Genomic DNA, 13,634 nt, shown 5'->3' on the forward strand with positions numbered 1-13,634 from the left:
ATTTTCTTCTTTATGCTCGTCACAGTGCTTCTTCCCACTGGTTTTGTTATGATGACTTGTTTATGGCTTCTTTTTGTCTCTTCGATAAGGTTGTCTGGTTCAAGGAGCTTAACAAATGTAATCTTTTTGTTTGGGTGTATGGATGGCAACAGCATCTTCATCTAGACTTTGATTTGTCACACGTACGTTTCTTTGTGACTAATTCGACAACAAAACCTCTGCATGACCACACAAAGACGTCTTACGCTGGCTCGACCCCGACCTCTCGGTCTCACCTTCTCCGTGTCGATGCCTTTGGACATGGACCAGGTGGAGACGATGTAGTCCATCACCCGCTCGCTCAGCCCCTTGGGGACCTGGTAGAGCTTCAGGAAGTCCCTGACGTTGTTGAGCATCTCGTGGTAGCGGTTGGTGTTAGCGTACATCTGCTGGAAGATGGTGGTCACGTTTCCAAAGATGGTGGCGTACAGCAGAGCTGGAAGAGAAGACAGAGGAGAGGGATGAAATATATCCTCCTATTAAATTTGTGTTCATGTTTTCTTTCTGTCTCCTTTTATCCCTTATTGGTCTAAACCTTCTTGTCATTTCTTTCTTCTTGTTGCCCTGTGAGGGGCTCTGTAACAAATGGTTCATTAAAGCATTTCATGAAAGTAATTATGCTGACTGGAGCAGCAGATCCACTTACACTCTGTATCACACACACTCAAAGGCTCCATATCCTAAAAGTGGCAGTCTGCTTTGTTTTAATTTTTCTTCAGTGAATGTCTTCTTTGTGAATTTGGCGATAACAAGCTGGAGAAACCCTGCAGACAGCCAATCATACCAGTAGATAGATCTTATATTTACATTGCAAAATGCTTACATTGTATGTGAGGCTGCTTATACATGATATCATAGTTTACAACTATCCAAAACACCATTACAATCACCTGAAAACACACTAGCAAACATCCAGTAACCCCCAAAGCCCTGCAAGTCGCCAAGAAAACCACCTGCAAACTACATAGTGACACCTTTGCAGTCTACAACATAACACACCATGAAAACATTAGCAACCAATGTCCAAACAGCTCTTCTGCAACATCCCTGCAAGTCTACTCAAAACTTCTGTTCATGAAACAAAGGATCAGATATTCTCACCTTGATGTGCGTCATTTCTTTTGCTGATCTAACAGCTGCAGCATTTAAAACTGTTGCACTGGGCAGAGAAAATTAGACGAGACTGACAAATTAGCAGCTGAGATGTAATTTTCATCTGTTATACAAAGGTAAAAAAGTAGGAGAGAGATGATTATTATGACAAAATCATGAATGATGTCTCCTGCTAGATGACAGGATGTCTTAATGGTGGCTTTTACTGCTGAGGAGGTGTTCTAGAGGGGGTGCAGGAGCTTTACCCCTCTCGAACTTCAAGCCATCGTGCGTCACTGCTGCGGAGCCGAGCTGTCAGCCTCCCCCCTGTACCCCGCTGCTGCCGCCACTCTACTGTTTCCATAGAGACCTCAACTCGATATAGTTCTCCTGCTTTTTACCCCTCCGCCTCCTCCTCCTCCTCCTCCTCCTCCTCCTTCCCGTTGATGAAAATGACAAAAGAAAGAGGTGAAGAAATGACAAGTTTGAAGAATTTTGGGTTGAAAAATGCAGATTGGTAGGCGGTTCTGATGGTGGCACACAAGCCACAAAATAAGAGAGGTGGAGAGGAAAGTACAAGTGAGCTGTGTACAAAAGAGGAAAAGTGCACTGTAGATCTTTCATGTAAATTTTAATCTGAACAGTATACTGTATACTGTAAACTGCAATGCAACCTGGGAGTAAAGCAGCATGATTACAACAGTTTCAGAGAATTAAATTTCAGTGTAAACAGCTTAACATCTTGGGATGCTCAGTGTTCTGCACTGATAAAGCAACCTCCAATGAGTAACACATAATTCCTTTTATTCTGCTTTAAACAATTAAAATATCAAGGAATAATAATAATAATCAGTGAGGCTGTCTCCATTTCAGTTCATTTTTTTGCTATTTAACCTAGAACAGTGTCATTGTTTAAAAAGCTGCAACTTTCTAGACAGCTAAAATTATTGAATGTCAGCATTTTGTCTCAGTTTAGCCTTCATTAACAACTGTTGTCACATAAAAAGGGATGTTTAGTGCGTCATTGGACTTTTCTTCTGCACGTGAGCCGCCCACTTCAATCGAGATTAACATATAAACATTTAAAAAAGAAGTGAATGCTGGCAGAAAATCACTAATCGACATGATTAATCAGTGTGCTTTTAATGTCTGCAGTTTATTTCTGACGTGACAATTGCACATTAATGAATGAAATTTTATAGAGCAGATTGAAACATGATGTATGATGACTCAGCAACTTGGCACATATAACACCTTCTCTCAGTTTAGAATCTATATAACTCATAAAGAACGTCATCAGGAAAAGAAACAGTGAAAAACGCTTTTACAGCTGAATTAATCTGAAACTCTGAACATAACAACAGAAGTTATCATGGTGATCTAGCCAGGTTAAAAGAGAAACACGTCTGTGACACTAAAAACTGACTTTAGACTCAGTGTATCTCATTAACACATTAATCTTGTTTTGTAGTACACCTCTCTGGTAACTGTGGTTTAAAAAGCAGATGTGATCTAAATTATTTCTACTTTTCAACAATAAAGACCAATAAAAACAGTTTTCATAGTCTTAGGTTGTGTTGTACTAACAAGGGTCCATTTTTAAACCTGATTAAATCATATTTCAGCTTCAATTTTTTCATCCTAAACCTTTTAAAAATAAAATTAAGAACGATCAAATTTAAACCTCTCTTTAAATCTCAATTTGGTTTTTACTGTAAACCTAGATTAAATTTGTAATACCAGCTTTAAACTCCAATTCAAAATGTAATATCAACTTTTAACTTACTCTTGGGGAGGTTTAAAAAAATTAAACAATTCTCCACCACCATGAGCAGGCTAACTAGGCTAACCAACATTTTAGCTGGAAACAAACAATATAAAAAATGTTTCTTAGCTAGCTATTTAACTTTTTTTTTTTTTTAAAGACTTTACTAGCTTTTTTTTTTTTTTTAGCAAGCTAGCAAACAATGTATATAACTTTAAAAAAAATACTTTAACTAGCTAGCAAACAATGTAATGTTTTATTAACTTTTAGCTAGCTAGCAAATAATATGTTCTGTTACAGAGCAACAGAGATCTGCTTAATTTTAAATCAGGATTTACTCATTTCAAACTTAGTTTTACTAAACCTTGATTAGATCAAATCTTAGATTATATTAATCTCTGTTGGTGCAACCCGGTCCTGAGGTACAACTGTTGTATCATCTTATTGAAGCAACACTTGCACTGGTACTGGTACTGTTCTTTTTCATATTGTCAGACTCAAATTTGAAGAACTGACTTGTATACGTTGTTATAATATAATTAAATAGAAGACACTGATTCTATTTTTTCCCATTTCTATTTTTGTATATCTCTATTCTGTAATCACAGAAAATCACATTACCTTGCAGGCGAAGCTGTCAGTTAATTACTGTAAATTTATGGTGGAAAGTTTAACAGTGCAAGAAAGACAGTAAGAAAAAAAAAGTAACATTTGGAGGAGACTGTGTGTTAGAGATAAGGTGTGTATACATGCATGAGAAAGAGTGAAAAAGGAATGGATGGAAAACGAAAGAAGCAAAGTGTCTGAGTGTCTGACTGAGTGTTTGGATGAGAGACAAAAACAGAATAAGGCAGAGAGACAGCCGCAGACAGAAAGGTGTGTGTGTGTGTCAGCAGAGAGATAAACACTGTTCCAGCTTAGTTCTCTGCAGCCTTCCAGGACCCTCCAGGACCCTGTCAGCTGGCAAAGACGGACTCACTAACAACACCACGGAGCTGGAACTGAGAGCTCAGAGACACAGCTCTCACCTCCACCAAACACAAGACTGCTAATTGGGCGGCTTGTTGGCTCAGCGGTTGGCCAATGTCACCTCAGCACAAAGAACGGCCGAGGTTTGACCCCCCTGGAAGTTTCTGTCTTGAGCTGAAGCGACCTCTCGGTGTTCGCCAGGATTTGAAGCGGTTAATTCAACCTCGTTGGAAAATCACGCTCTAATTCTGTTCATTTCTGCAGGTAAGAGCTTTGGTGGCAATTATCATACAAAGACGCTTGAAAATGTGAGTTGCGGTCCTCTAACAAGAAATTGTGAAGGATTTGAATAGAAGCTGAAGACAAGCTTCACTTCTCCAGAGGTGAGTAATATTAGGTGGGAAGCTAATCAGTAGCGCTTGTCTGGCTATCAGCACTTTGATATACGAGATGTCAAATCCCCCTGAGACAAGAGCTACACAGAAAACTGACCTCCACGCAGCACATCACATTATGCATTTGAAAACTTGGCTTGAAACTTGGCCTAAAAACTTCGAAAACCTGGTTGAAAAACGGCTCATTTTGCTGTTTAGACTATTTCTCAGACTGTGTGGGCGTTTCAGCTCATGTTTGATTGACAGCTGCCTCAGGAGTCCCACCACTGAAGCTGAGTAATGTCCTGCTGTGGACCGCTGTGGACGCAGGCAGCAGCAAAATGTATTTTAGCACCTAAAACAAGGACCACCTAAAAAAATCAAAATGCTATATTTAGAACATGCTTGCAGCTTTAGTTTGTTGTCAGACAGCGTTTTCCAGCGTGGAGCTCAAGCTGCCGTCTCTGCTGTCTTTACAAACACCAGACTCCATGGACAGGAACAGTCATTTATCTCGCAGGAACTGGGAGTTGCAGGAGTTTGTGTTTGTTAGTTACTTTAAAAAATATAAATGCAAAAAACTAATGAATAATAAACAAAACATTGGGTTCATTGAGATGTATATGTATGAAGTCAAACTTGCAGAAAAGTTGTGGAGTTTGAACAAAATTGCAAGGCCATGCAGAATTCTACACTACATTGCAATTTCCTGGAGGGGCTGTTATTCAAACCCAAAGCAGGGAAAAAACTTGGATGGCAATATTTAAATCTGAAATCTGATTTCTGATATGTGTTATAAGCTAATTATTATGTACATAAAACCCTAAATTACATGGTTGGAAGACTATGGTGGATTTGAGTTCACAGAGGCTTTAAAGTACAGATCTAGCTTCCGTATCATGACGCATTTCCAAGTGAAACAGAATGGACAGGCATGAAATAACACTAGAAGTTTGATTTGAATGTTCAACAGTTGGTGCGTTTTAACCCAACGTAACATGCTGTTGCTAACTAGCTAACTAAAGAATCTAGCTCTGTGCTGCTTTCTCTGAAAAACCACAGACTTTTTTGGAACATTTTTCAGTGGATCTACTCTAAATCTAAAATCATTCCCAATGAAAACTGTTTGCAGTGTCTTTGTTCTTTCAAAATCTTGTGTTTAACTTAGCTGAACTCCATTCACTTCATCTGCATTAACCTGGCTGCAGAAATTACAGTCGTTGATGTGCAGAAAATTATCTCTTGCTCCCAGCAACATCTACTTCTCTGTAGATGGATAATTTTATATCCAGATATCCAAAATTTCCTCTAAAATTAGTCATTATTAGCAAGGCAAAAGAAAGCTGAGGATAGACTGATTGGTGGATGTCATATTATTGGTTGAAACTGGTTGGTTCAAGCCTACGTAAGCACACGTCATATTTCGTTAAATATTAAGAAAAACATGATGCATAAATCACTAATAACAAAAATGAAAAGAAATAGATTTTTTGTATTTTTAGGTGCACAATATGTATATTTAGTGTGATCTAAAAGGGCACTTTTCATTCCATCTGTACTTTAAATTCTCTCCCAGAACTCAAATAAATCTCTATAGAGATGCTTGAGCCTGTTGGGATCTTTATAATACCAACATCACTCTGCATCAGTCTATAAAAAACACTATGAGTTTGGACGGTTCAATCAAAGCACTCAGGCTACAGTTTATAGCTGTCATTTCAATACTATATTTGAAATGTGATACGTCCCCCGTGGTTCCATTTATTTAAATCTGTCTCTGTTTGGCCCCTCTGGTGGCCTCAGAGAGAGGGGCTTGTTGGGAGTTTTAGGGGTTGATGGTCAGGACGGGGAGCAGATGAAGAGCTTTATTTCCTCGTATTTATTTGCTGCCCGGGGGACAGAAGACCAGACGCTGTCAGTGTGAGGTTCTGATCAACTGGAGAGAAAGTTCGTCTCCAAATCGACTGTGACACTGAGAAGGAAAATATATGAAAACCATCATTTGGTTGCGTGCGTGCGGTTTATTTTGGCCTCCTGGTGCTGCAATGATCTCATCTCACAGTTTTTTCCCCTCATATTGTTGCTAAGTACTCGTCACTGCTGTTTCTGTACATTCAGAGACCACCTGTAAGTCAAACTGTGTGGGCGAGTCTGTGACATCTTTCTGTTTGGATCATCGGTATGTTTCTTTCTCTGAGTTCAGCCGCTGTCGTTCTAGATAAATACCATATTTAAATCAAGGTGCTGTTGATATTGTTTCCCAGGGAATGTGTTTTTTTTTACCCTGTTGATAAGAATAACCGGACTTACAAAAGTCCTGCATCACTTTAATCTGAGAACTGAATTCATGAGTTGTTGTAGATAATTACAACACTGTAAGTTACATATGATTCTGTATGTTGCAGGTCTGCTGTGCAACTATATCTGCTGATCTTCAGCGATGTTCCTGGAATCATCATCCGGTGTTCTAGGTCTTTCAACAGGCGACCCAGCTGAGAGTGATCAGACCTCAGCTCCATATAGTGTTTGGTTACAGCATCTTGTTTGAGTTAAGTTTTTTGCCCTGTTGGTTTTGATCTTAGGGTACCTATACCTTCAATCAGAAGGGATTGGCTGAGAGTGGGTGGGATCAGCCAGCCTGGTCAGGTACAAGTGGCACAAATCAGCCTGCTTTTGCCCCATGATTTCCCCACAGGTCTTCACCATTTTTCCTAATTTGCTCCTGTGAGTAAACTTGTAATGTCCATAACAACATACAACACAATAACACAAGATGCTCTCAATCAAGGATTTGTAAAACATGGTAAGAAATGTGTTATCAATATTAAAAAAGTTCTGCTTCCTAAGAAAATAAATACGCTGTTGTCCCTTTTTAAAAATAACATCAACACTTTGGTTGCAGGACAGTTTGCTTGTGGTCTGTAGCCACAAAGATTTATCAGTATACTGCGAGCCTGGACTAACACGATGTTACAGCTCCACAAACATTCTGATTCCTTCGAGCCTTTTAGTTCAACATTCAATGAAAACAGCGAACAGTCCTCATCAATATCTCACTGCTGCTGAAATCCAGGATCACTAACAGCTTGATTTTACTGGGTACGGAGGCGCCACACCCCTGGAGCTGATCGCAGCCATTCTTACATGGTGCTGCTGCAGCGTCCCAGAAGCAGCTCTCTGCTCTGCCCCACAGAAAATACACTCTGAGTCTATTTATGATGGATGCTGCATCAAGCTGCACAGAGCAGACTGAGCAGGCAGGAAGTCAGAGACAGAAACAGCATAGAGGATATGATTAATTTTCAAAATAAAAGACCCCGTGCAAACTTGTGATCATAAACACAGACACAAAAAACACTTTTTTACAACTATGTAGCCAACTTACACATAGTAGAAGCACAAAAATCAAGGAAAAATGACCAAAGCAAGTAAGTCTGAGCAGTTCAGCAGTATCAGGCGGCCAAAATGCTTTTTATTTCTTCTGAAACGCTGCTAGTGGCATATGAACCTGTGAGGAGGACGGATCAAAAATGCGGCACAGATGCGACTCTCAACTACGATTCTCACACAAGAACCAGAAACACAAGAGATGGACCATGAAAAAGAAACAGCAGCAATCATTCAGGATGGAAGTCGGAGTTTAAAGGACTACAGTATGACACATCCAGGGATGTAAGTCACTAGCTGAGAAGTCTCACTTATTTTGGATCAGAAACAGCACCTCCAGGGAACACCACACTGCAATTCACGGGAAAAGTCGACAACATACAACATATAACATTTAAATTCACTATTTCATGGGTCTTCTCTTCATCAATACACCATTTTCTCTGGCTCAGGAAAGTGTCATGATTTATTTTTGTAAACTTGCGGAAATTTCAGTGTTTGTATTTATGTTTTTCATGTGAAGATTCATAATGTCCATGAGTGTAGCTGCAAAGTAATCTTTAAAGTCTTTAAAGTCATCATTTGCTAAAGCAGATTGACAGTCTGGTGACAATCCTGATGAGGAAACAGATGAGGAAACAGCGGCTTTTTGCTTTTGTTTAAACCTGAAATAATCTGACATCCATCTCAAAACTCTCTGATCCCTTTCAGTTGATGTAAAAGAAGCCAACAAGGGAAGTTTCACCTACGTTACTTTCTCATAAAGGCGAATTGTCAAAATGAGACGGTGTTGGATGATGAAATATTACCTTGGAAGGATGAAAAATAAACATTTACAAAGTGATGTCGAAAAGCAGTAATGGGGCCAAATGAAGCACAAAGTAAATCAGACTGATAACCTGTTTCTATAACGACAGTGTTACTTTGTTTTGTAAGAAATCTGTAGAGATCAGAGGACGCCTCCCTCTGTGTGTCATGTGTGTTTTCCTTTTCCGGGTGTCGGACGATCTGCCTGAGGAGTTTAGGATGATTTGTCAGACTGAATGAGTGTGAGGGACAGAAATCTGTCCGTCCAGGAGAAGAGACGGAGACACAGTGTCAGCGCCCGGAGCCCAGACACCCAGAAAATGTCCATCACAACAGGCTTACATGAGGAGACAGCCAGCACACACACACACACACTCACGTACGGTACAGTAATGCTCACACACAAGCACAGAGACTTTTTCAGAAACACTATGACAATTAATACAAATAAACTTATTTGCTGTCTTATCAATATGCAGAAATTGATAGAAAGAAAAAAACAGTTAAATTCTGTGAAAAAAGAACATAAATGTACAAAAAATACCTTTCAGTAAAACAGCAAATGTTTTGTTTATACGTTTTATGTTGTTAGCTTGTAAAATTGGCATCATCCACCCAAGAATCAACTGGGATTCTTTCTCAGGTTTTTATTTTACTTTATTTTATTATTTTTATTATTTTATTTATTATTTATTAGGTTCTGTGCAGTCACTGCTCTCATTTGTTTTTGGTCAATAAATAGTGTAGTTCCACTGTATAAGCAAACTTAAAGGAGCGATATATGACCATTGCTCATGAAAAAAATTAATTCTGGCGTCCAAATAGCAACTTGGGCCATCGACTGCATATGAAATATTTTGTAATCCTGTTTAATATATGACCTATGGTTGAAGTAAGCTGTTTCGTCCCTCCCTCTCAGCCCCAGACACGGCAAATACATGCAGGATGCAGGAGCTCTGCAGGAACTCTGCAGGATCTCTGCAGGAACTCCTCTGAAATAACAAACTCTAGATGATGAGTTCAGTGACTGCCTCTCTCTCACTGGCTGCCAAACTCCATTAACATTTTGCTCAGTTTAACAGTTGTAAACATCCACACCTTCTACAAGATTATTAAAGGTTTCTTACAACTCATAAACAGACACTAACGTATTCAGCAAAAATTTGGCATTAATTTAAACTCTAATTAATGTGAAATGGATGCAAAACAGTTATTTTGGTCCAAAATGGAAAGTTCAAAGCAGGAAATTCAAAGCTGCTGTTTCCTTGATGTTTGATGACATATCGTGGTCATTTTATTCTGACTTATTACAGCAAATATATTACAGATTTCTCCTTTAAATGCTGCTTTGTTGACACATTTGCTCTGTTAATGATAACTTATCATTTACCAAACAGGGAAATACACCTGGAAGCACAGGAAACAGGTTACATGTGAAAGCACGCTAACATCCTCTGCTGTACGTGTACAGCTGATGGAGCAGATAGATTTCACTGTCAGTATCCATGTCTGGTTTGGTTTACTGTTTTCTCACCTCATTCTGTTCTCTGTGTTTATCCCTGTCTGTGACTAAAGCTGGCCCCACACTAGAGGATAACTGGGCAGATTTTGGGTCCAATTTGCCCCTCATGACAGTCATGAGGAGGTTTCTGATTCAAGGCTGGTCTAAACAGATTATCTGCAAATGATCCTGTGGTGAGGGGTTCAGAGACAGGCTGCATCCAAAATCCCATATCAACATGCTATTTAATAGGCGACAAACTGTGTGAGAATTTTAAGTATGTCTGAAACCTTAGTATGAACCCAGCTGCACTTGAGATGCACACTGTTTTGGAGGAAATATTGCCATATGCAAGCACTGGACACAACGCTGGCATAAATATCCCACAATGCATTATGCAACAACATAACAGATAAAGGCAGGCAGCTCTGTGCGACGCCACTAATGCTTCACTTTAAATGTAAGTAAGTTTCACTTTGTTAGGCAGCATATTTTTTAAACTAGTTCATTGTTGGCATGGTTACACATCTCCAACCTCTCAGGAGGTGACATCATACACGCTGATCGGTGTGTTCATACTACTGTTTATTTAAACAAAAGTATGTTGAACAAGAGTACACATTTTGGGTATGTAGACGCAGCAAATATCTTAATGTTATCAACTGAACCAGAGACTCTGTGAAACTCAGTAAACACACACCTATAGACATATATACATAGATGCTGCATTGGCCTTTTGGATCATACATCAAAGCTGCAGCCATGTTGGAAAGGGGCGAGTCTGACTGGTGAATGGAAACACATAAACAGGTCAGTCCTGTCCGGTCCAATATGATGGAGATGTTTATGTAATGCAGCAACAAGCTGAAGCGGTCAATGCAACATCTACATATGTCTACAGACCCAGCAACTTCCTCCTGCTCTTCAGCAGGCTAACGCCTTTAGACCACTTCTCATCTGTTCCACCATCGCCCTCACTAGTCTTTTATAATAATGTCCCCATTTCCACTCATTCTTTGCCATATTATCTAGTTTGAATTTGCCAAGTTTTCCAGCCTTTGTTTGACCCTCAGATTGATGATTCTCTGCCTGACTCCCATCAGGATAAGTTTGTTTAATCTGACTGTCTGTCTCACACTGACTGTCTTTGTGTCCTGCTTTAAGGTTCAAGATGGCTGTTTTTCTGTTTATTTAAAATAAAGACTTGGAGAAACTACAGTTTCTCTGCACTGTAAATAAAGAGCTAAGCAAAATGCACACAACCTTGGTCATTGATGAGGGACAGGTTGGTATCTGCTCTGTTTTACAAGAAATATTTCACTGTTAAAGATACCAAATGTCCTGCACAATCAGTCATCTTATAGTAGTGATGGATGCAACTTTAATACCAGGCATGCATCAAGAGGTTGTTTCTCATTTTCTGTCTGCGTACTGTTCTGTACAGAGGAATTAAATATGGTAGGATTCACCATCAGAAATTAAACATTTAACAAGTAAAGCTGTTTTTAAAAAGAGCTTTAAAGAAATATTTAATAGCACCAGCCCCTCTTTCAAATCGGACATGTCTTGCTGCATAATATTGGGCTAATTGTCATTAATGAGGAACTTGGATATTCAAGAGAACAGCCGCAACATGACTGCACAAACAAAATGCAACAAACATACAGCATCACCCCCAGATCCATACACCTAAAAAAGCAAACACCGAAGAGTATCACATGTTGCCCTAAATCCAGGTAGCTGCACAAAAGTAAAAGTCCTGTACAAAATTATTTGCACAAATACTCTACACCAATACTGTACAATATTTACCTTAACTCACTGCTCACACCCACACACACATTTCATCTTCTATTTTTAAGTAGTTTGATTGACAGTGGGACAAATGAATATTTGTACATGTTCAGCTTACAGTTTGGTGACCTGTGCCTTCTGCCTGAATGCATCAGCTCATGCTCCTTATGAAGTTATATTATACAATGTTTTTAGTCTTACTATTATTACTTAGAGCAGAATGAAATGCCTTACTATTTTTATACATATAATGTAGGAACATGATGCCACCATTGTAGTTTTATTAGTGTTGATTTTGTTGTTAATTGGTAATTGTAGTTTTTGTCTTTTGTCTTGAAATTTAAAATTGTTTTACATTATGATGTAATGTTTAGTGGTGTGGACCACAGGAAGAGTAATACCTACCTTGGTTGTGGCTAATGGGGATTCGAATAGAGAAATAAATATATTTGGTTTAAAATCAAGGCACCAGAGTTTATTTTAAACAAAATTAAATAGATTAGATGCAAGCAACCTGTTTGTGATTTCAGATTTGTTCGTGGTTCGTGGTTTCAGCTCCTCTGTGGATAAAAACCTTGAACGCACCTCTGTGACACCAACAAACCAAAATAGCAATGTGTGCTGAAAACAAAGCAGCCGGGGCCTTTAGAGAAGCCACCACCGCTGCCGCCTCCATCACGAGCCATTGAGCCCAGTCCATTTGCTGCTCAGTGAGCCAAGCCAGCGTCCAGGCTGCATCACAACACATTACAGTGACAGGACACTGCACTCTGCCAGCCAAATGCTGAGAGAGCCAGTCAGCCGCATCACAGTCCAAACTGCCCTGGAAAAAAAAAAAAAACAAAAAAAAAACCTACTGTATAAATCTGTTTTGACAAGCAGTAATTGTGCATCAAGCGCTCACTGGGTGAGTAAAACATTCTGGCTGATTGTCTCCAAATAAATATTGACTGAAAAATGTGCAGAGGCATCCCGGTGTTAGTCACAGCCCGGCCCCTCCTCCAGCCACAACAATCATTTCTGTAATTGTGACTCTCACTCAGTAAATAAGCTTCTTTTATCACCATTTTCTCCAACATCGCACTGTTTACTTCTCATTAGGTCAGCTTAATGGACTACTTATTGCCGTGCAAAAATGATAATGGAGTTTGTAGAGAGTGGGCTGGGCTGCAGGTGGAGGGTGGGGTTGATGTGTGATAGATGTCAGCGTCCACAAACATCTGTAAGTGATATTACACTCCAGACACTGAGGAGCTTTAAGGCTATGATTAAGAGAAAAAAAAACATATAATTGAATTCCCAACTAGGGCTGCAACAAAAGATTATTTTCATTATTGATTAATCAATAAGCCTAGTTGTTTAGTGTATAAAATCTTTAAAAATTTTGAAAAATGCTCATCACAATTTCCCAGAATCCAAAGTGACGCATTTAAATTGCTTATTTGACTCAAGCAACAGTCCAAAACCCAAGGACTTGATAAATCGATTAGGAAAATATTGGCAAATAACTTTCCTTCAGTCATCTAACTCAGTCATTCCCAGAGACTGGGTCATGACCCAAAGATGGGTCACAGGTGATTTTATTTGATTCACTACACCTTTTATAAAGCATTTAAAATGTATGCATTGTATACTGATGAGAGAAAAACATGAGAGCCAGTTTATCTCTGTCCACAGTTAACAAAATTCAGCCACCAGCACCTCTAAAGCTCACAGATAAACAGAATATATCTCCTATGTTAATCTGCTTTGTCGCTGCTAATCTGAACATACCATTACAAAGAGGCAATAGGGTTGGGCAACATGACAGCATTTACTGTGCAACAGTCAAAATACGTCCAACTGTAGAGATCTGGAAGTACTGTTTCCACTGCAGAAGCGATCTCTTATTGTTTCTGCAACACAT

General features: G+C 39.2%; 1 protein-coding gene across 1 annotated transcript in view; it reads right to left on the bottom strand.

The window, feature by feature from the left end:
* Positions 1-13,634, bottom strand: part of kcnh5b (potassium voltage-gated channel, subfamily H (eag-related), member 5b) — a 203,968-nt gene that overhangs the window by 75,295 nt on the left and 115,039 nt on the right. Inside the window, exon 9 of the mRNA XM_084742502.1 lies at positions 276-475. Within this exon, the coding sequence (XP_084598628.1) occupies positions 276-475 (200 nt within the window). The remainder of the gene's footprint in view (positions 1-275; positions 476-13,634) is intronic.

The sequence above is a fragment of the Lutjanus erythropterus genome, chromosome 18 (assembly GCF_056507025.1).
Source record: "Lutjanus erythropterus isolate fLutEry1 chromosome 18, fLutEry1.hap2, whole genome shotgun sequence".
Taxonomy (NCBI): Eukaryota; Metazoa; Chordata; class Actinopteri; order Lutjaniformes; family Lutjanidae; genus Lutjanus; species Lutjanus erythropterus.